Consider the following 23,723-nt stretch of genomic DNA (forward strand, 5'->3'; position numbering starts at 1 on the left):
GTTACAGTTGTTACAAACAGATCTGCACTAGAAAACGGGAAAGAGGGGTGTTTTTCATTTTAAACCTCTTCATGTCACGGAAATGACCTTTAACAAATGTGTATGGACCAGGCTCAGGAGCTCACGTGGCTTCATACAGAGCAGATAGCTCCTAATAACCTTCATCAGCAATCATACTGATGTTGGTCATTTGAATCTCTTCCCTGACTCGGCAGATTATCGCTCTGTGTAATAAAGACAACAATAAGCCAATGACAGTGATCGGCTGATCGTGTCTTTTCGTCCTGACCAAAAAATCATCCATTGCCTGCACATTGCTAGGTGTAATAGCGATGCGTGGCCGATGGCTGATGAATGTGTAAAGAAAATATTAAATTATATATATATATTGTAAGGCAGCGGCTGGAAAAGTCTGCAATGGTATATATATCCCGGCCAGGTTCTTGGCATATACCTGGAGAGACGCAGGTATGGAGCCTTGGTGAAATAAGAGCCTTTAGATGGTGTCAGCTGTGTTAAGCAGCTGATACGTATAGTGTTAGATTGACTTTTTCAGTCAATTCCGGGCCGGCTCTTATTGGGAGCAGGCAAAGTGTTTGGTGGGTGCCTGCTCCCCATGTTCAAGGCCAGGACTTGTTGGGTATAGCTAAGTCAGCTGACTAGGTGTGGCTACTACCCTGGACTAACTGTTTGGCCCTGGGAGAAGGAAGACTGGAGCAAGCCAGTATCTGCCACACATGGTTGTTTGGTTTTCTACAAGCTATAGTGAGGGAACTTACCTGTATAGTAAGTGCTCAGACGAGCAGGTTTTTCTTTTATGTTCTGCATGTGTTACTGCTGTATGCATCTTATGCTGTAATAAACCCATAATACGGGAAAACCCCGCATTTGCAAGAAAGACTGCTCCTGTCTCTGTGCCATAACAAGGACTCCCACATTCCGAAGAAATGCCCCAAACCACGAAACATAACATGACCATTGGTGAACGAACGGGTGCGTGATTTCTGCTGCATACATTCATCGACGTGTAAGTATACGGCTACGAGGGAATGTAATATGTTTCCAATTATAGTAATGTAGGTAATTACAATTATTATTTTAGTATTGTGCATATAGCAGAACATATTGTAACTAGAGATGAGCGAACCTCAAGCATGCTCGAGTCGATCCGAACCCAAACTTTCGGCATTTGATTAGCGGTGGCTGCTGAAGTTGGATAAAGCCCTAAGGCTATGTGGAAATCATGGATATAGTCATTGGCTGTATCCATGTTTTCCACACAACCTTAGAGCTTTATCCAAGTTCAGCAGCCACCGCTAATCAAATGCCGGTTTGCTTACATCTAATTGTAACCTAGTGCTCTGCTGAAGAAACTAGCTTGCTTTTGGCCGCCCACAGAGCAGAAGAAACAGATACATTGTCAACTTGCTCCCCCCCCCTTCTCCTCCCCTGAGACCTCTATTGCGCATGCTCAGATGCAGCCTAGCAGCGCTGACCCGGAAGCAGTAGACGTCACTTTCTGGTGTTCCTGGCTTAGATGTCTTAAAGAGAGGGAGATATCTGTATACAGAGTGGAGTCTGCAGCCAGAGAAGAAGGGCTGAGCACAGCACGCAGACAGCACAGAAGCCAGCATTCATCAGAGGAGGAGGAGGAGAGGAAGAAGAGCAGAGAAGGGCTGCAGCTGAGGGGGAGGAAGGGCTGCACTGAGTTCACAGAGATGGCTCCCGAGCCCACAGGCAGCTGAGGGGGGAGGGAAGGAAGGGCTGCACACAGAGGAGACCATCTCACACCCCACTGGAACACAAGTGAATGTAAGTTATAATGCAGAGGACAAGCCCATATTCTGCATCTCCTCCCTCTAACATAACGTGTATGGACGTCATTGCTGACAGCTTCTACAACAACATGGGGGTAGATTTATGAAGCTGTCAGGATAGACTGCCCTTGGTGCCCATAGCAACCTGTCAGCAGAGTAGCTTTATTTTTCAAGAGCAGAATATGAAATAAAATAAAAAATGTGATTGGTTGCTATGGGCAACAAAGGGAATCCACCCCCCCCCCCCCTCCAGTGTCCCAGCAGGAGCACACCCTGGATATATACTTGTAATGGAGCCTGTATCCAGAGATACATCATCCCTGTCATAACCAACAGTATATATGTGATGACGGCTCTGTACACACTATGCATAGTACTACCACCATATTATCCCCATGGACTGCTCATATAGTATTACTTCTACCCTGACACTCTGCAAGGTGTAATGCTGTGACTCTTCTCTGGGAGGAGACGTCCATTTTCAAGTTATTTACCTTATAGCCCATACTATGTTTCCACCAGACATCTTTGGCTATTTGCTTCCCAGCACATCCCACCCTCCGGACAAACCTATCCTGTCGCCCTCTTGAGGGTACGTTAACACCTACAGGATCCGCAGCAGATTTAATGGTGCAGATTTGATGCTGTGTTCAGTTATTTAAATGAAATCTGCTGCGGTTTCGGTAAGTGTGAACGTACCCTTAGGTTACAAACCCACTTGTCGGGTCTGCAGCGAGTCCCCTTGCTGCGTTTTTGCAGCGAGACTCGCTGCAGATCCCGGCCCTATGCTTTTAATGGCAGACAAACACGCAGCAGGGATGTACATCCCTGCTGCGAGTTTGTCTGCAGCCCTCCCCATTAACCCCCCGGCCGCCGGAGCTGATACTTCACCTGATCCCGGCTCCGGCGGTTCCCGATGTCTTCAGCAAGCCGGAGCGGGGACCAGGTGAAGTATATGCTCCAGCCAGCCGCCCGCAGCCCCAGCCGCCCGATCGCCCCCCCGCAGCCCCGCCAAGTGGGTTTGTAACCTTAAAGGGAATGTATCACTTGGAAATTATGTTTAAGGGGAACTATCAGCAGTGTAGATGAATTTAACCTGCTGATGCAGTATGTCCCTATTGCGCATGGGGCACTGAGAATGAGGGTATGTCACTTATGGTCCTTTTAGACGGAACGATTATCGTTCGAATTTGCACGATAACGATCGCATTTGAGCGATAATCGTTCCGCGTAAACACAGCGAACGATCAAGCGACGAGCGAGAAATCGTTCATTTTGATCTTTTAACATGTTCTCAAATCGTTGTTGATCGTTCGCAAAAAATTCGCAGATCATTCCGTGTAAACAGTCTTTTTAACAATTTCACCTATGTGTGAGACAGGCTTAAGCAAGCGCAAAACGATTTCTCCGTACGATGTATCGTTCCGTCTAATCGCTGATCGTTATAAAAAACACATCTTTCATTCAAAATCATTAATCGTGCGAATTATTGCTCCGTCTAAGAGGACCATTACCTTGACCCTTGGCACTGTTCCTGTGTAGTTTTAATGTAGTCCTCTGGCCGCTAATGCACTGTCTTGCCCCAGAGTGCCGATCTGCCCCCTGCCAGCCTGTTTCATCTAATGATTACTGATGGGGTAGGCGGGCCAAATTGGTGGTCTGAGTGATTGATGTTTTAAACTGCATTACGGGACAGAGCTTTACACTAAAGCTTGACAGGAACGGCACAGAGAATGAAGGCAAGAGGTATGCCTCTATCCTCAGCACCCTGTGCACAATAGGGAACTATCAGCGGGTTAGATTAGTCTAACCTGCTCATAGTTCCCCCTTTTAAATATTCTGCTTCTAGTTTACTATGTATATTTTTAAATAATCCTAAAATCATGCAGTTTTTACTAAGCTGAGACTTCCTGTTGTGCTTGTGATGATAAGCAGGAGGCTGTAGGAAAGTGATTTGTATAGCATTACAGTGAAAGGTGACACCAGTACATAAGTAGAATATAATAAATAAAGCTAACAGCTCAGCCTCCCCCTCCCTGTGGAATGACCTATTCAAAGGTCACAGAGTATGCTCAGTAATGTTTATCATTTATGTTAATAGGATGGTCCTGTCCATTGTTGTCTGACTTTAACCCTTAGAGGACTGGGCCAATTTAAATGTTTGCGGTTTCGTTTTTTCCTCCCTGTGCTTAAAAGGCCATAGCACTTGCATTTTTTCACCTAGAAGCCCATATGAGCTCTTATTTTTTGCACCACTAATTGTACTTTGCAATGACAGGCTGAACTTTTTCATAAAGTACACTGTAAACCAGAAAAAAAATTCAATGTGTGGTGAAATTGAAAAAAAAAAACAAATGCATTTCTTTTATTTGGAGGGTATTTTTTTACGCTGTTCACACTGGGGTAAAACTGACTTGTTATATATGTTCCCCGAATCGTTACAATTACAACGATATGTAACATGTGTAACTTTTATATTATGTGATGGCTTGTAAAAAATTCAAACCATTGTTAACAAATATATGTTCCTTAAAAACGCTCCATTCCTAGGTTTATAGCGCTTTTATCCTTTGGTCTATGGGGCTGTGTGAGGTGTCATTTTTTGCGCCACAATGTGTTCTTTCTATTGGTACCTTGATTGCGCATATGCAACTTTTTGGTCGCTTTTTATTACAATTTTCTGGATTTGATGCGACCAAAAATGCACAATTTTGCCCTTGCGTTGTTTACCGTGCAAGATCAGGAATGTGATTAATTAATAGTTTGGGTGATTACGCATGCGGCAATACCAAACATGTTTGTTTATTTATTTATTTATTTATTTTTATTTATAACATGAGAAAAGGGAGGTGATTCACACTTTTATTAGGGGAGGGGGCTTTTTATTATTAACAACACTTTTTTTTTCTTTTACACTTATACTAGAAGCCCCCCTGGGGGACTTCTAGTATAAGCACACTGATCTCTCAGTGAGATCTATGCTGTATAGTAATACAGCATAGATCAATGAGATAGGCACCCAATTGCTTCTGACTGCTGCAACCGAATGCCGAGCCGGGATCAGCGACCGCCACTAGACACCAGGGAACGGCTGCATCAGGTAATCGGATGCAGCTGTCATCTTTGACAGCTGCATCCGATTATCTAATTAGCGGGCACAGCGATCGGACCGTGCCCGCCAATAGCCACGGCCCCAAGCTACATGCGGCACCCGGGACTGCGGCGGTTCAGAGCGCGGTCCCGCTCTGAACACCTGTGGATGGCCCTGGACGTACAGGTACGTCCAGGGTCGCCTAGGGGTTAAAGCTTATAAAGTACGGTTTTAAAAAATCTCATGCAATATGGCTTCCCCTAATAATATTTAATAATGTTTAAAAATAATTAAAAACTGGCATTCAAAACTTGTTTCAGTATTTGGCTCCAATTAGTAAAAAAAGAAAAACTGTAGGCGATGTCTGCTTTTTACCTAAGCTATGATATTAAAACAATGACAGTAGCATAGACAGTAATAATGGCCCACTTCGTGTCCCTCTAATCGCCCCTTACAGTAATGCCCCCTTTTAGTTTCACATTTCAATATTCTGACTTTAGGAGCTGTTTTTATTAAAGTAACTTACACCCCTGTACCATTTTCCTTCCCCATGGATCTATTAACTTTCTGGTTTCCTCTCTGAACCGTGACCCTGCTTTTACCCTGCAACAGTGCAGACGCTTTCTCACAATCCCCCTGGCTTGCATGTAAATTGAAAACCATCTCCCAGTACTAATGGGACAGATCATGTGACTGCAGTTGAACTAAGCTAGAGTGACCCAGTCTAGTGGATGCCTGGCGGGTCTTTACCAAAGGCAACCGGTTATGAAACAAAGCAGCACATAGGGGATTTAATAGTTTATAGCTATTAAAACATTTTAATAGCTTGGATTAAGAGTGTTTTGCAAGAGCTCACAGTTTTTCAAAATTTTAACTTGGATTAAGAGCATCGCTTTCCTAATATACTTACCTGTCCGTTTTTGGCCCCCCAAGGAGATCTCCGGTCCGGTCACGTGATGGTCCGGGCTGCGACTCGCGGATCCTCTTCTTCCGGTTCGGTGACGTCACCATACCGGGCCGGCGTCGGCTCTCCTATTAGCAGCAGAGCACTAAACCCTGACTGGCTTGGTAGCGTGTAGCCAATCAGGGTTCAGTGCTCTGTGTCCCTGCTGTACCAAGTTAGCCAGGTGCTGATGTCCCCGACCCCCCTCCTTCATGTATAATCACCCCGATCTCTCCCCCGGCCCTCTGTATAATCACCCCGATCTCTCCCCCGGCCCCCCTCCTTCCTGTGTATACAGTCCTATTCAAAGATCGCTCAGCCCCCGGTGTAACTGCTGCCTGCGCTGGCCCCCATCTCCGCACCTGTACTCAGCTGACAGGCGCTGTGTACGAAGCAAGGAAGAAATCTCTCCTGCACTCACTTACACAGCGCCTGTCAGCTGAGTACAGGTGCGGAGATCGGGGCCAGCGCAGGCAGCAGTTATACCGGGGGCTGAGCGATCTTTGAATAGGACTGTATACACAGGAAGGAGGGGGGCCGGGCGAGAGATTGGGGTGATTATACAGAGGGCCGGGGGAGAGATCGGGGTGATTATACATGAAGGAGGGGGGCCGGGGGAGAGATCGGGGTGATTATACAGAGAGCCGGGGGAGAGATCGGGGTGATTATACATGAAGGAGGGGGGTCGGGGACATCAGCACCTGGCTAACTTGGTACAGCAGGGACACAGAGCACTGAACCCTGATTTTCTACACGCTACCAAGCCAGTCAGGGTTTAGTGCTCTGCTGCTAATAGGAGAGCCGACGCCGGCCCGGTATGGTGACGTCACCGAACCGAAAGAAGAGGATCCGCGAGTCGCAGCCCGGACCATCACGTGACCGGACCAGAGATCTCCTTGGGGGGCCAAAAACGGACAGGTAAGTATATTAGGAAAGGGTTAACCTTGGTTAACCCTTTGCATTGCTAATTTATAGATTTTCCCTAGAATACCCCTTTAAGAGCTCCCTGTACTGGGTGTGAGGGAGAGTGGGATGGTCTGCATAGCGGGGTCTATAGCTCTGTACTCTGACCCAGCAAGTCTCCCTCACCTTCCAAATCATGGCAGATCCACTTCAGGCTGGGGCTTTTATCAGGGGACAGGACTGTGGCGGTAATCTCATAGCTGTAACCCCTCTATTCCTGGACAGAGAGTACTGCAATTATGTGCCCGCATATTCCCTTCATGCTCCCTGCAGTCTCTGTCAGCCCTGGTGTTTCCCATCCTCTCCATTCCTGCTATAATGTGCCTGCACTCACACTCAGCTATACACACTGCTGCTATAATGTGCCTGCAGCCCTGCTTCTCTATTCTAGCCTGTTGTACTACACTACTGCACTTACTATACTTTATACTTCACATGCTGATTGCTATACTGTACAGTTACTTATAATATAACACATTCATTGTTTGTTTCATCTGTTCTGCATGTTATTCAGAAGAAAAAAAAATCATTATTTTTGGGATGTAGAACCAATTTTCTGCATTGAAATGATTTCTTATGGGAAAACTTGCTTTGGTTTAAGAGTGGATTTGGATTACAAGCACAGTCCCGGAAAAAATTATGCTCATAATCCAAGGCACCACTGTACTTACTTTTGAAATAAATCGATTTCATTTAACATAATACATCAGGATAGACCTAGTTTTCTTCCTTACACAACCCTTGGAGTCATGTAGCATGCAGTGTCAATAACAGAAGTGATCACAGAAAGTTCTTGTTGCCATTAAGTACAGTAGTTTGTTTCTGGGATGTGCCATACAAACCTTTTATGTTCTTCCCATTTATGGGTCATAACAACAGAATACAGTTCCATAAGAAATCATATATTGTTAGTATTCAACATTTACAGCTTTGCACACAGTTTTTAGTAAAATTCTAAAATAAAAGTGCTTAAGCAACTTGATGATGTTTCCAAAGTAGCTTCATGCATTATAGCATAAGTATAGAGTTAAAGCATACCCGCTGCTGGATCAGCAGTGAATTTCTTGCATTATCCAGAAGTTAGGTTATCTATGACAATGAACCACGCAGTGGCGTAAATTGCTTGTAACCTCTATTGTATGAGAGTAGAGATGGCGCTCATTTCCGCATGATTCATTGTCATGGATATATAAACTTCCAGCAGATGAAATTCACCACTGATCCAGCAGTGACAGATACACTTTAAAAAGTAGTTGCAGAAGTCATACAATTGACATTTACAAAAGACTGACAAACGCATGGTAATAATAAACTAGCAATATTATGTTAATCTAATGTAATTTTTTTTTTTTTTCAAGATAATTGGCCACTTATGACATGGAAGCTAATGCAGGCGATGAAGCTATTCACTTTCAAAGCTACCCATTCGATTTTCTAGAATTTCTTAATCATCAGCGCTTTGAACCTATGGAATTCTACAACCACAATGAACACGCTAAGTCTGCAGCCGTTCTCCCTTGCACTTCACCTGCATATGAGTGTAGCTCTCAAAACCACAACAGTAATATGCAGCTTACTACAGACAGCACTTCAAAACCTAAAGAATTCAAACTAGAAGTTCAGTCTTCTGTCTCTCCACCTAAGAAGTCAGAAAGTGTACATATTCAATGCAACAATCATCCTTCAGGGCCCAGCACCCAGGCTATCTTCGATGGAACATTTAGTGCTCAACAGTGGGGAATAGTAGATCTTTCTAGCCACCAGCTTCTCTTTAGTAACATAAAGCGCTCCCTTCCAGTGACTCAGGAAGTGCATGTTGAAAAGGACGCTAGAGAGGATAAACACTATTTTCGGCGACTGAAGTATCTAATTGATCGCCGCTTTCCTTGTACAGTATGCCAAAAAACTTTTAAACAGTCGTCCCACCTAATGCAGCACATGCTTGTCCATACTGGAGAGAGACCATATGAATGCAATGTTTGTGGCCGCTCATATAATCACATATCAAGTCTTATAAGACATAGACGTTGCCATAAAGAGGGAACAGAAGTTGAAAATAACAGTACAGTATTAACATCAGATGTTGAAACAGCTGCAGCTACTGCTGCCGTGGCAGCTGCAATGTCCGAGTCAAACGTAAATCCTGTTGAGATGCCTGTAGCCCAAGTAGAACAAAACATAACCGTACAACATGATGGTCCGTTCACATGCAACATGTGTTTCAAAGTATTCAAAAAGCAAAGTCATCTTCACCAGCACCAAATTATTCATACTGGAGAGAAGCCTTTTAGCTGTACTGTATGCGAAAAAAGTTTCAATCGTCGTGAAAGTTTGAAACGTCATGTAAAGACACATTCTGATTCTTTAAAAGTTTATTGTGAAGTATGTGGTAAAGCTTTCCGTGACACCACCTACCTGTTGAAACACCAGGCAACTCATACAGGTGAAAGGCCAGATTATAAATGTGATGTGTGTGGAAAGTCCTATGCCACAATGCAGAGCCTTTTAAGACATAAGCAGTTACATGAGCAAAATATGCCTTCATTTTTGCAAAATTCACTAAGTGAGAACACCAAAGAGCCCGGTCCATCGGATCCATTGGAAGCAGCATCGCTACTCTCTACTGATGTTGTCCAGTCTGACCAAGGCACTATTAGTGTTATTGAAAGGGCTGGGTCTGTATTAGGTCATACTGCTGTCAGGCGGCAGCCATCTCTTTCAACTAATACAAGTAAAAGCTTCTGCTGTAATATTTGTGGGCGTGGATTTGGTCGGAGAGAAACACTAAAACGCCACGAACGCATTCACACTGGAGAAAAACCACACCAGTGTGCAGTTTGTGGTAAAAGATTCAGAGAATCCTTTCATCTTACCAAACATCATGTAGTACACACCCGAGAACGTCCGTACAAATGTGAGTTATGTGGAAAGGTTTTTGGCTACCCTCAAAGCCTGACGAGACATAAACAGATCCACCGGCTTCAGCTGCCATGTAAAGTACAGGATGGAGTCCTTAATCCTGACCATCTCCCTTTTGGGTGCACAGACTGTGGTCAGAAGTTTCCAGACTCCTTTCACCTCATGAACCACAAAGAGCTTCATATGAACGATAAGCCCTATGTTTGTGACATCTGCAGAAAATGCTTTGGTTTCATTGAAAATTTAATGTGGCATAAACTAGTGCACCAAACAGCTACAGAATGTCTTATCCCAGTAAACCAATGTCAAGAAGCAGCCGAAAGCATTCAGATTAGCTGCATGCAGAATGGTTTGTCAAGCTCAATGGCGACAACAAATGGAGTTACAGTAACAGAAGCAGCTACCATGACCCTTACTTCTGAAGAGCATCCTATGATTCCAAGTGGCGAGAGATTTTCTTGCAGTATATGTGGCCAGAGTTTCAAGCACTTTTTGGGTTTGGTTACCCATAAATATGTACATCTGGTTAGACGCACTATGGCCTGCAATGTATGTGGACAAAACTTTACAGGAGCATATGACCTGCTCCTTCATCGTCGCAGTCACCTCCAGAAGAGGCACTTCACATGCTCTATATGTGGCAAACGGTTTTGGGAAGCTGTTCTTCTTATGCGGCACCAGCGCTGTCACACAGAAGAACGTCCTTACCGCTGCACAATTTGTGGAAGGGGTTTCTTACATTCTTGGTATCTTCGGCAACATAAAGTAGTGCATACAGGCGAGCGTGCTTACAAATGCGCTTTGTGCAACAAACGTTTTGCTCAGTCATCCAGTTTAGCGGAGCATCAGCGATTGCACTCAGTGGCTCGTCCTCAACGTTGTCCAACTTGTGGTAAGACTTTCCGCTACCGATCCAATCTTATAGAACATCAGAGAGTGCACCTTGGTGAAAAGGTTTATCGGTGTGATCAGTGTGGCAAAAGCTTCTTTTATATTTCATCCATTTTACGGCACCAGAGATCTCATGATGCCAAACCTGAACTCCGCTGTTCGTGCTGTTTAAAACTCTTTAAAGATTTGAAGTATTTCAACAAACACATACAGACTCATCAAGGGGGGCGTCCCTTTAAATGCGGAGCCTGTGGTGAAGCTTTTAGTAATACATATGGACTAAAGAAACATCGCCAAGAACATAAAGTGGAAAGGTTTGCTGCTGCTGCAGCTGTGGCTGCGCTTGCTGAAGGACAGAATACTTAAGCATTGTAAATGAGCTTTCTATTTATGAACCAGTTCTCAGTTTATTTAGAATCAGAATTATAATTGCATTCTGTAGTTCAGGCACGGGGAACCTTCGGCCCTCTTAACTGTTGCAAAACTACAATTCCCATCATGCCTGGATGATGGAAATTGTAGTTTTCAACAGCTAAAGGGCTGAAGGTTACCCATGCCTGCTGTAGATAGTTGTGGTTCCACTTTAACTGTTGTAAAGCATATGTTACCATTATGAGGTATACGAGTGATTGGACGCCCTCTGATGGAACAGTATACGAGAAGCCATTTGGATGTTTTTTTGCTATGAATCTTTCCAGTTAAAATTGGCAGTATATAGCTTTTTTGGGTGTTTTTTTATTAGTGTTACCATATTTAATTTATGAATATATATACTCATTGGCTCAAATTTATTAATCTGTCAGAGAAAAATATGACAGATGGCAACCAATCACAGCTCATTTAGAGCCATATTAGAAGAGCACTAATCTGCTAGATAGTAAATCTACTAGATCAGCGCTCATTTGCTGAGCCTATTACTTGGCTTGATTATCGTGCGCAGAGATTGTTATCTTGCTTTTTGTAATACTAAAGTATATTCTTTACCTCTCCACGCTCCCTTGTGTCTTCACTGTCTGCTCTAGTGGAAGTTCAGGGATGGTCTCTGAAGTGACAGGCCGCTCAGCCAATCACTGGTCTTGCTGATCCTGTCCCGGACAGTGATTGGCCCAGCAGCTTGTCACTTCAGAGACTGCTCTGAAGTTGCATCAGTGGTTGCGGGGAGGGTGTAGAAGACAGGAAGACACCGGGAAGCACAGAGAGATAATTTATGAACATTATTACTTTCTTTACACTGTCATCAGCCATTGGCCGTACATCGCTACTATACGCAACATACGCACAGATGATGATTTTAGGTGAAGACCTAAAGGCACGATCAGCTGATGATCGTTGTCAATGGCTGATTGTTGTCTGCCAAATAAGCCTCATTCGGCAGATTATAGCTCCGTGTAATAGGGCCCTTATGAAAACAAGCTGAGCTATGATTGGTTGCTATGTGTCAGAGACAAAAAAAAAAGTTTTTGTCTCAGATTGGTTAATCTCGATCAATATATCCCTAACTAAAATAAAACTTGTTTTATACTGGATCAGAGTGATAAATGTGGAAATAAGGCTTCTGGTATAACACCCCTTTGTCACTGATCATGATTAATATTAAAACAATTAACATGACTTTGCATATTTTAGATATTTGCAAATTGTAAGTCGTTTATTGTAATTCTGGTCCTTAGACTTTTAACACATACAGATTGCCAATGGAATAGATGAACAGAGAAAGATGGGACTAATGGAAAAGCTGTGGTCCACATCACACCAGGATAGTGCTCATCTTAGTGCCAGATACACAGGATAATTGTGAAGTCCCTAACTTTATGGTCACTGGTTGTATGGTAGCATGAAATGGTGGACCTACACAATATTAGGCCAGAGGTTTTAATGTTATTGTCATTAATTGGGTCTGTCACGGTTCTGATATTTATAATTGTTGTATAAATCATAATTCATTTTATTTTGGCTTGTAGAAATACAGGAAACCCTAACTTTCAAAAAGCTTGAGCAGAGCCTAAGTCGGTAATAAAACCGTAGTACTTTTGTGGCCACCTAGACTAGACATTGAGTAAATGCTGATGTTACTTTGTATTGTTAAAACATTTGACAACATTTTATTGTCTTCTACCACAAAACCAGAACGCTGCTATTTTGACTAGTTCTCATGAACTAATAATAATAATTCCTTTATGTATAATGGCAACTTTTTCCGTAGCTTTACCTAGCTTGTCGTTTTTCAGATTGGTCCCTATCCCCATTAGGGCACATTCTAAATTCCAGATTTATCTGCATGTTTTTCAACTAGCATAGCTTTACTGCGATCCCCATCTGAGATCTCTTCCCCCTCTGTGGATGCTGTTGTGATTACAACTAGAGATGAGCGAACCGGGTTCGAGTCGATCTGAACCCGAACGTTCGGTATTTGATTAGCGGGGGCTGCTGAACTTGGACAAAGCTCTAAGGTTGTCTGGAAAACATGGATACAGCCAATGACTATATCCATGATTTCCACATAGCCTTAGGGCTTTATCCAACTTCAGCAGCCACCGCTAATCAAATGCCGAAAGTTTGGGTTCGGATCGACTCGAGCATGCTCCAGGTTCGCTCATTTCTAATTACAACCCGTGAAGACTTGGGCTACACCGCCCACTATAATTGTGACTCTAGCTGGCTTTTCAGTAAAGTAGATACATGACATCAGCCACATTTGGTGAGTTGCTGTTGCTAGTCCAAAGCGGTAGAAAACCCAACTATAAAATAGTTACCCACACACAGTAGTAAATTTGTAATGAAAACTATAAAGTATGTTGCTTAATTTTGCATTTAGGAAGCAAATGAACAAGAAAAGAAAGTCATTGTAAAGCCAAGTCCACATACAGTAAAATATGGCTATAATATACGTATAAACGCAGTTGTATTTTGAATCTAGTAATATACTATTTCAAAGTCATTTTTCCATAGACTTTAATGTAGCACATTATTACATTATACAGTCACGTTTCATGCCTATTTTATGGCCGTATTTTGCTTTCATTTTACTATGTGTGTGAACCTAGCCTAAAGGCGTACATAGCTAGCCTTTAATAAATGATGACAATATGTACATGGTTGTGTAAAAATGTACTATAAACATTAAATGTTATATTTAAACAATGTAATTATATATATAGCCTTAAAGTCTGATTTTTTTCTTTTGATTACTGAAAGCAAACTGCTAAATATTAAAGGGGTTGGCTATTATATAGGAAGTTCTTAAAAGGTCATAAGCTGTTTTTAAGGCCCTGTTTTCGTAAATGTTCCTAGGTTGGGGTCACCCATAGCACTTTTTGGAAAAGAAATTGTAGTAGATTTTCATTCTTTTTTTTTTAAGCAAAGTCAAAAGTGGATTCAAAAGGAACATGAAATATAAAGGAAGGACTTGTGCAGCCATGGAGTTCTGCCCCTTAATGCTAACGATTGGTGGGGTTTCTCCATACTCCCACTGATACAAATGTCTGATATGTCACAAAACTATGGTATTTAAAAGGGACCAGTTTTTGACCACTGTTCCATTCTGTAGAAAAGTAGGGCCTGCGCCTATACGGTCTGTTTTTGCAGAATGAAAGCCCCAATAAAAGTAAGAATCTGTGTGCTTTCTGTTTTTCACTGAAGCATTGCCTAGCAAGCCCTAGGTCACATGGGTAAATCTCATGACATCACAACCTTACATCCCATAAACACAGAGACCGCTACTCTCTGATACTTACCCAACATGGACAATAGGGGACCTTCAACTGAAGTGCTGGACCGAGGCTTAAGAACAGGTACAGTTTTATGTGCCCTTATATAACACTTTACGGCTTTCTAGCAAGTGTTTCTGATGTGATTACATACTCGCAGCGGGATGACAATGCAATGAGTAAGTTCAGGCCCCATTAACCCCCCACCATCGGGAAGATATTTTACCTGCTCCACGATCCGGCCGCATCTGAGGCTGCCGAAGGTGCCACACAGCCAATCAGTGACTGCGGCGGGGCCGTGCACTGATTGGCTGCACAGGACCTATGGGGATCGGGAGCCTAAGATGGGGCCTGTTTGTGGACCAGGTAAAATATCTTCCCCGCGGTGGGGGTTAATGCGCCTGGCACTTACATACTCGCAGCAGGATGACAGTACCGCTGTATGTAATCACATTGGAAATGACAGGGCAGGTATCCGCAGCGGATTTCGTTATGTGTGAAAAACAAATGTGCTGTGCTCTGTGCTGTAGCAACATCATACTTATGTATACATTTTATATTACTTTTTTTAAGATAAAATAACAAATTTTAACCACATCTTGCTGCAGACATGCATTTATTTGTTAGAATTTTTTTCTTTCTCATCTTTTAAGATAGCTTTTAGATAATGCTTTTAATTTTCAAATAAAAGAGATTTATGAGTAGTGATGAATGCTTGCATGAATATTCAAGTTTTACTGTTTCGTTCAAACTTGTTTGAAGACCCGGACTTTAAACCGAACTTTTGCATGAACCTGGACCCCATTAAAGTCAATAGGGGCCAGAATAATGAGTGTTGGAAGGGGTAGAGGGCTGCAAATGCAACCAAAATTTGGGTTAACAACAAAAAAACAGGTTAGGAACCCTTCCGCCCCTCTATGACGCGGCTCCATTAGAATCAATAGAGCTGCATCTTAGAGGGGCAGGGGTTTCCTCCCACTGGGCCGGCCCGCTTCCAGACCTTCACCCCTGGCCAGTGCCCGGGAATAGAAAGGAGTGGGAACCGGGTAGCGGTTCAAAAAAGTACCACAGCACTGGCTTCTTCTCACCAGTACCTTAAAAAGACAAATCAGATTAAATCCAAAAATACATGGCATCCCTGTCACCGATGAGGGCTTCAAAAAGAAGTCCGTACGCAAAGTGGTTTGAGCTGTATTATTTGCAGAAGATGGGGAGAAGGAGGAGGTCAGGCTGATCTTGTTTATTGTGTATAGCATTCCAAGATCTCCATAAGGGTCCAATTACACAGAAAGATTATCTGCCAAAGATTTGAAGCCAAAGCCAGGAATGGATTTAAAAAGAGGAGAAATCTTTTCTTTATGACCTGTTCTCTGTTTATAGTCTGTTTCTGGCTTCGGCTTCAAATCTTTGGCAGGTAATCTGTCAGATAATCTTTCTGTGTAAATGGACCCTAAAGTATTGGACTTCTGAGTCTAATGGTGGTTTTACACGGAGCGATAATTCGCCCGATCGCACGATTAACGATTTTGAATGAACAATGTTTTTTTTTATAACGATCAGCGTTTAGACGGAGCGATACATCGTACGGAAAAATCGTTATGTGATCGTTTTGCGTTCGCTTAAGCCTATCTCACACATAGGTGAAATTGTTGAAAGAGTGTTTAGACGGAACGATCTGTGAATTTTTTGCGAACGATCAATGACGATTTGAAAACTTGTTGAAAGATCAAAATGAACGATTTCTCGCTCGTCGCTTGATCGTTCGCTGCGTTTACACGTACGATTATCGTTCAAATTCGAACAATAAATCGTTCCGTGTAAAACCACCATTAGAAAGAGAGGAGTAGGGGAGTGGAGTAAGGGTCCATTTACACAGAAAGATTATCTGACATTATCTGCCAAAGATTTGAAGCCAAAGCCAGAACAGACTACAAACAGAGATCAGGTCATAAAGGAAAGCCTGAGATTTCTCCACTTTTCAAATCCAATCCTGGCTTTGGCTTGAAATCTTTGGCAGATAATCTGTCAGATAATCTTTCTGTGTAAATGGACCCTAATGCTAAGTTTACATGGAACGATAATTGGCCCAAACGTACGATTAACGATGTCGGGGTAACGATTTTTTTCCCATAACGATCAGCATTTAGACGGTACGATATGTCATACGGAAAAATCATTTTGCGATCACGCGCCCGCAGCCCGGCCCTCCGCTCATCCGCACCCTGGCCCCACGGTCAACCGCAGCCCCCCGCCGCCGCTCTGATTGCTCCGATCGCCACCCCCCCCCCCCCCCCGCCGCGAGCATACGTTACCATTACTTCGAAATCCCCGACTCCCCTCTTCAGTGCATTGATTGGCTGAAGAGGAGCCGTTTGAAATTCGCAGCTCCCCTCTTCAGCCAATCAATGCAAGGCAGCACTGATTGGCTGAAGAGGAGCCGCTTGAAATTCCCAGCTCCCCTCTTCAGCCAATCAATGCAAGGCAGCACTGATTGGCTGAAGAGGAGCCGTTTGACATTCCCGACTCCCCTCTTCAGCCAATCAATGCAAGGCAGCACTGATTGGCTGAAGAAGAGCCGTTTGAAATTTCCGGCTCCCCTCTTCAGCCAATCAATGCACTGAAGAGGGGAGTCGGGGATTTCGAAGACCTGCTACGCGGAGAAGGCAACGTATGCTCGTGGCCGGGGCGGCGATTAGAGCAGCAGCAGGGGTGGCGATTGGAGCGGCGGCAAGGGTGGCGATCGGGGCGGCAGGGGTGGCGATCGAGCCGGCGCAGGGGGCTGCGGATGAGCGGGGGGCCAGGCGGTGGGCGGCCGGACTATCGCACGACGACTGTTTACACGGAACGATCGGCGAATTTTTTGCGAACGACGATTTAAGAACATGTTAAAAGATCAAAATGAACGATTTATCGATCGTTCACCGCGTTTACACGTACGATTATCGTTCGAATTTGATCGTTATCGCGAAAATTCGACCGATAATCGTTCCGTGTAAACGTAGCATAAGGCTTGGAGTGAGATTTCCTATTAAGTATGTTTCTAGGGGTTTAGGGCAACATTGGAGTATGTTTTGAAACTTGTCATATTAGCAGCCAATCTGTGTAGTTTAAATGGAATGTCTCGCATAGATTTTCTTTTACTGGGGTTAAATACTAAAACGTGTCCTTTTTTTCTCTAATCTGTTTTTTTCTTTTCTGACTAATGTTATTATTTCATTTTGTACATTGTTGGGGGGCGACCATTTTGCCTGAGCTCATTTTTCCATCTTTTGGGGACAAGCTACACAGACTCATAGACATAGACGACAACAGACATAGGGGAGATTTATCAAACATGGTGTAAAGTGAAACTGACTCAGTTGCCCCTAGTAACCAATCAGATTCCACCTTTTCCAGTCTGTGAGGAATGAATCTGTGGAATCTGATTGTTTGCTAGGGGCAACTGAGCCGGTTTCACTTCATACCATGGTTGATAAATCTCCCCAATAGTCTTTCCCCTTGAGATGAAGGAAAAAAAATACTGAGCATACTCTGTGAACTTTGAAGAGGTCATTCCACAGGGAGCAGCTATTGTTTTTTTTACAGGTGCTCTTTATCTACTGGTGTCACATGTCACTGTAACACAGTACAGATCACTTTACAGCAGCCTCCTCTTATCACCATAGACAGAACAGGAAGTGTCAGCCTAGATTTAGACCCAATGGTGAGAATAAAAACTACAAGATTTCGGGATTTATATTTTTTTTAATATAGAAATAGTAAAATGGAAAATTAGAAAAAAAAAAACATAACCAAAAAATACGTTTAACATAAAAAGTCAATTTATACAATAGGTTAGTTTCTGATGACACATTCCCTTTAAGGACTAGAAGGTTTATCCCTCCACTAAATGTAGGTTGTAGTAAGATTCGCTATCCAATTCTCTATCTTTTTCCTCACCATATACATGTTCTAATCATTGCGTTAGTTTTCGGTCCTTTTGTCCTAAGTGTAATGGAAGGGTGTTGAACAGATATGAGGGAAAGAGATAATTTTGCATTGGTTGGCCCTGCCTATAAAAGATTTAGTAGTTCCAAGTGTGAATGCAATCTTGTAGGGATTTTAGGTAGGCATTAATGTAGTGTTCAAAGGGTATGGTTTAGGGGGAGATCTGGGAATTTGAGAATTTTGCCTCAGATTGCGGCAGATTCTCAGGTCTCTGAGGGGGCTGGGCCAGCTGCCCACCGCTTGCTCCACGCACAAACTTGCACCAGCACAACACAGCGCCACTGCTGCCTGAGCTCCCCTCCTCTTAGGCTATATTCACACACAATTAGTGCAGCCCGCGGCCTGCAATACGAATGTGCATCTGTAGTGCTCTATGCTTCACGGAGCACTATATTGCCGCTTCATTACTATAAAGCGATCCTAGCAGCTCCTATTTTTTGTGGCACAGATTGAGGCCCTGTACAGACGTATGAACGGGGCCATTAAATACCATTGGTCCTATTTTCTGTTCGCAATTGCATGCAATTACGTATCTAATAAATATCCATCTAGACAGTCCCATATATATAGACATATAGAGCTCATAGAGAATGACAGAGCGCTGGACTCTCCTGTCATTCTCTATGAACGTTGGACTCATCTCTCAGCGCGCGCGCCGGGCTGCAGCGGCTGAGATCTCTGTGACCCGACCGGATCCAGAAGCGGGACCGGGCAGGATTAGATGAGTATAGGGGGCTGTAGCGGGGGGTCGGGAGCCTGTCACCCCGGCAAGGGGGGTGATAGGTTCCCTTTAAAGCGAATGTACCTGATGGTACATTTTCTTTTATATTTTTTGGTACTATGCATTTATAGAAATGTGATAGTTGGAATCTTAGACATTAATGGAGCACCTAAAGGCACAGTTGGAATCAGGGTAACATCTGTCAGCTCCCGGGTCCTACCTAAGGTGCTGATAGTGTGCTGTAGCTGGCAGTCCCCTAGTGAGCATGGTGCCTTTTGGTAATTTGTAGTTTGGTAAACCTGTCTATGACAACCCAAATAACCATTTTGCCCTTAGAAGGTGTTAAATCCGTAATAAAATCCTTTGAAATATGTGTCCAAGTTCTGGTAGGCACCGGAAGGAGGTGAAGGAGACCTTCGGGTAACCTATGAGGAACCTTGGACCTGGCACAGCCCTCACATGCTTCTACAAATGATTTCACGTTTCTGGACCAAGGTGGCCACCAGTAATGACGTGAAAGTAAATATTTGGTGCCAGAAATGCCTGGTCTAAGGTTAGTTAATGTCTCTGAACCTTGCGAAAGGACAGCTAACCCCGACCTCAGAGACGTAAATCTCAACAATACCTCAAAGTCAGGTTGAGCTATCGGAGTTTCAGAAAAACACCTCTTAAAGCGACTCTGTACCCACAATCTGCCCCCCATAAACCGCTTGTACCTTCTTATAGCTGCTTTTAATCCAGGATCTGTCCTGGGGTCCATTCGGCAGGTGCAGCTCTGTGTCAAATTGGGGTGTCCTAGAGTGTCTGTGCATTAGACTTAGACGCCTCTTTACTTTTAGGAATGCCCCTGGCAGCATTTTTCCTATTCATCACCTGTCTGAACACTGCACATGTACTGGATCGTTAAGGCACCTGTGCAGTGTTCTGACAAAGGATGAATAGAAAAAAACGAACTGGTGCTTTGACAGCTTAGCGTAGAAATGATTTTGTCTGAGCAATTCCATAACCTTGTGGACATGACTTATGTGAAGACCAATGTGAACAAAATATTAAAATATCATCAGGGTATACCACCAAGAAATGACCCAGATATTCACGAAATATATCCTTAACAAAGAGCTGAAACACTGCTGGTGAATTACATAACCAAAGTGGCATAACAAGATATTCAAAGTGCCCCTCTGGGGTATTGAAGGCAGTTTTCCATTCCCCCCCCCCCCCCCCTCCTTTATTCTTATCAGATTATAGGCTCCCCGTAAGTAGATCTTGGAAAACCATTGAGTCCCCACAATCTGCTTAAACAAATCTGGAATAAGAGGGAGAGGATTTTGATTTTTGACAAATATTTTATTTAGTTCCAGATAATCAATACAAGGACGCAACCCGCCATCTTTTTTCCCAACAAAGAATCCTTTGCCCAGAGAACAGGAGGGACGGATATGACCCTTACGCAAACTATGCAAATCAAGAGTCTGTGGAGTCTCGGTTGCGAGTCTCAAAACACGGGATAGCCAAATATCTCTAGCCTGTTGCCATGGGGTGCCTCCATGATGGGGAGAGCACCACCCCACCCTGATAAATAGCCCCTTAAGTCCCACTCGGTTGCAAGTATTGGAACACAAACAGGGAAATACCAGGGTGGCCCCTTTTTGTCAATGTCTAACTCAAGGTACGAGTATTGCGATCATGACAAGGGCTTGCCAAGGCAGGCCTCCATCCACAGACAGCCGTTTCGGGGTATTTGCCCCTCGTCAGTGTGGAGTAGGATTCTGGCTAGTTGGGGCAATAACAAATCAACCAACAAAACACAGTAATCACTGAACTCAAGGAGAACAGTGAAAAAAACTCTAATGAAGTACTCAATCAAGTGTCTACACTGATGCCCCCAAAATTTAAATATGCAAATCAAGAGTCCGTGGAGTCTCGGTTGCCACCCTGGTATTTCCCTGTTTGTGTTCCAATACTCGCAACCGAGTGGGACTTAAGGGGCTATTTATCCGGGTGGTGTGGTGCTCTCCCCATCATGAAGGCACCCCATGGCAACAGGCTAGAGATATCTGGCTATCCCGTGTTTTGAGACTCGGAACCGAGACTCCACGGACTCTTGATTTGCATATTTAAATTTTTGGGGGCATAAGTGTAGAGTCTTGATTGAGTACTTCATTAGAGTTTTTTTCACTGTTCTCCTTGAGTTCAGTGATTACTGTGTTTTGTTGGTCCTTACGCAAACTATCCTTGACATACTCCCACATAGCCTCCCTCTCAGGTCTAGATAAATTGAATATTCCCCCCTAGGGTACTTACAATCTGGAACCAAATCTATAGTACAATCATGAGGACGATGTGGGGTAACTCATCCACTGTACCTTCCTTGAAAACATCAGCAAAATCACCTTAAAATTCTGGAATCTCTCCTTCCTTAGGACAACATGCTGCCAAACATAAAGAAATGCAATGAGAAGCACATCCTGGCCCGCACTGAATGAATTCCCTGTTGGACCAATCGAACACTAGATTATGTTAATCCAACCAGGGCAAACCTGAAATAATTTCTGAAGACAAATTTTCCATAATCAAGAAATCGAGCATTTCAAAATGAACTGACCCCACTTTTACATCAAGATGAAGAGTAATGTACCATACTTTAGCTTGAGCCAACAGGGTGAAATCCGCTCCAGTTTTGTTCAACGGACATTTAAGCTGAAGTGGACATGCCCCCAACCTGGACTAAAAGGCAGAATTAATAAAATTAGCAGAAGCTCCCAAATCAATATGAGCATACCTGGAGATGCAAATATCTCCCAATGTTAAGGAAATAGGTAACATCAGTTTATTTTTCTAATCGAGAGTTACCTGTGCACCTGAATGACCCCCTCGATAGTCACTCAGGCGCTGCAGCTTTCCGGCAGGGGTCCAGGTCTGGAGGTGCACTCCCTGGTGTAGTTTTCAAAATGGTGTCCATTTAGGGGTGTCTTTTATATGTTGGCACTCCAGAGACTCCTGAAGTGGTACTGTGAAAAAATGTCCAAATATAAAGGAGGCTTCATAATTCACTGTGACCTCCTTTATGTCTAAGGCTTATGGTTAAAGCGTAACTGTCATTTCAGGGTCATTTTTCTGAAACCTTAAATATCAACAGTTCAAGCGATTTTAAGAAACTCTGTAATAGGTTTTATGTACTAAAAGAGTTTCCTTCTGTACTGAAAAAGCAATCTCCTAGCCTCCCCCCTCACATCAAATGAAGCAGGATTTCTGTCTCCATTATGTGGCAATGGAGAGGGGAGGGGCTGTTAGGAGTGACTGAGCACGGAGGATTTCTGCAAAGCACAACAGCCTGCAATCTTCTCTCAGTAAGTTCATAGATAAGCACTGACCTTTCTGACCCCAGAATCCTGCGGTTTAGGTGCCCAGAGAGTCTACAAACAGCTGACCTTCATGTCACCTCTTCCTGCTTCCTCATCTCCCTCGGCCCCTCCCCCCTTCATAGGCTTACAATGGAGAGAGCAGAGCCCGTCTTGACTGGCTTCTCTGTAATGAAGACGTGTTTGCCTGATAATGCACAGATAAGAAGTCAGGGGGGGGGGAGGCTGGGAAATTGCTTCTTGAGTACAGAAGGAGGCTTTTTTGGCTGATGAAACCTATTACAGAGTTTCTTAAAATCGCTTATACTACTGATTTCTGCAATAAAAAAACATGACAGTTACGCTTTAAGTACTGCATAATCAGGGCAATAAATATTGTGGTGGATTTTTCTGGTGTGAATATAAATATTAAGCCCTTAACGAACACGAGTGTATATTTACTCCCTAAGGTCGTTAAGGGAGTTTAGAGGGGGCCGCAACGACCCCGCTCTGAACCGCCCAAATCCTGGGTGCTTTATGCAGCGTGGGACCGCTGCTATAAGCAGGCACAGTCCGATCGCCGTGTCCACTAATTAGCTTTCTAAATGCAGCTGTCAAAGTTGACAGCTGCATTTAAAAAGCAGCTTTTCCCATTCCCTGATGTCTAGTGTGGGGGATCACCCCCCGCGACGAGGTCACTGAGGGGCGATCCCCGCATCTGAAGCCGGCCGGAGTCTGCACCGTTATGGCGCTAATCCTGGCTCGGCATTCTACTGCTTTCGGCTGCAGTAGCTGAAAGCAATAGAATGCCTTTCTCATTGATCTATGCCAGGCATGTCCAAAGTCCGTCCGGAGGGCCATTTGCGTCCCGCGTTCCGAACTTTTACGGCCCCCCAGGTATCCAGCTTGCTATTATCTGCCTGTGTTATAAAGCATATAGCATGTAGCATGTAAAATGGTCGGCCCTCGCACATGTTCAAGTCATCAAATTTGGCACTCTTCGAAAAAAGTTTGGACATGCCTGATCTATGCAGTATGACACCCAAACTATTCATTTATTTCATTCCAGATCACGCACGGTAAACGGTGTACCTGCAAAAACAAAAATTCCAAAGTGCATATGTGCAATCAAGGTACCGATAGAAAGTACAGATCATGACACTTCACACAGCCCCATAGACCAAAGGATAAAAGCTATAAGCATGGGAATAGAGCGGTTTTAGGGAACATATATTTTTTTTAAAAGGTTTGAATTTTTCAAAAGCCATCAAATAAAATAAAAATTATACAAGTTACATATCGTTGTAATCGTACCGACTTGAGGAACATATATAACAAGACCG

At 43.6% G+C, this 23,723-nt stretch overlaps 1 protein-coding gene across 1 annotated transcript; it reads left to right on the top strand.

The window, feature by feature from the left end:
• Positions 1-1,503: 1,503 nt before the first annotated feature.
• ZNF865 (zinc finger protein 865) lies at positions 1,504-11,970 on the top strand. The gene is made up of 2 exons (XM_069948306.1): positions 1,504-1,812; positions 8,173-11,970. The coding sequence occupies exon 2, from the start codon at positions 8,192-8,194 to the stop codon at positions 10,988-10,990; it is 2,799 nt and encodes a 932-aa protein (XP_069804407.1). The 5' UTR covers positions 1,504-1,812; positions 8,173-8,191; the 3' UTR covers positions 10,991-11,970.
• The last annotated feature ends 11,753 nt before the right edge of the window (positions 11,971-23,723 follow it).

Source organism: Dendropsophus ebraccatus, chromosome 12 (assembly GCF_027789765.1).
Source record: "Dendropsophus ebraccatus isolate aDenEbr1 chromosome 12, aDenEbr1.pat, whole genome shotgun sequence".
Classification (NCBI taxonomy): domain Eukaryota; kingdom Metazoa; phylum Chordata; class Amphibia; order Anura; family Hylidae; genus Dendropsophus; species Dendropsophus ebraccatus.

Bases quoted from the DNA above. Each gene is read 5' to 3' on its own strand.
- ZNF865 (XM_069948306.1), top strand. From the start codon at position 8,192: ATGGAAGCTAATGCAGGCGATGAAGCTATTCACTTTCAAAGCTACCCA.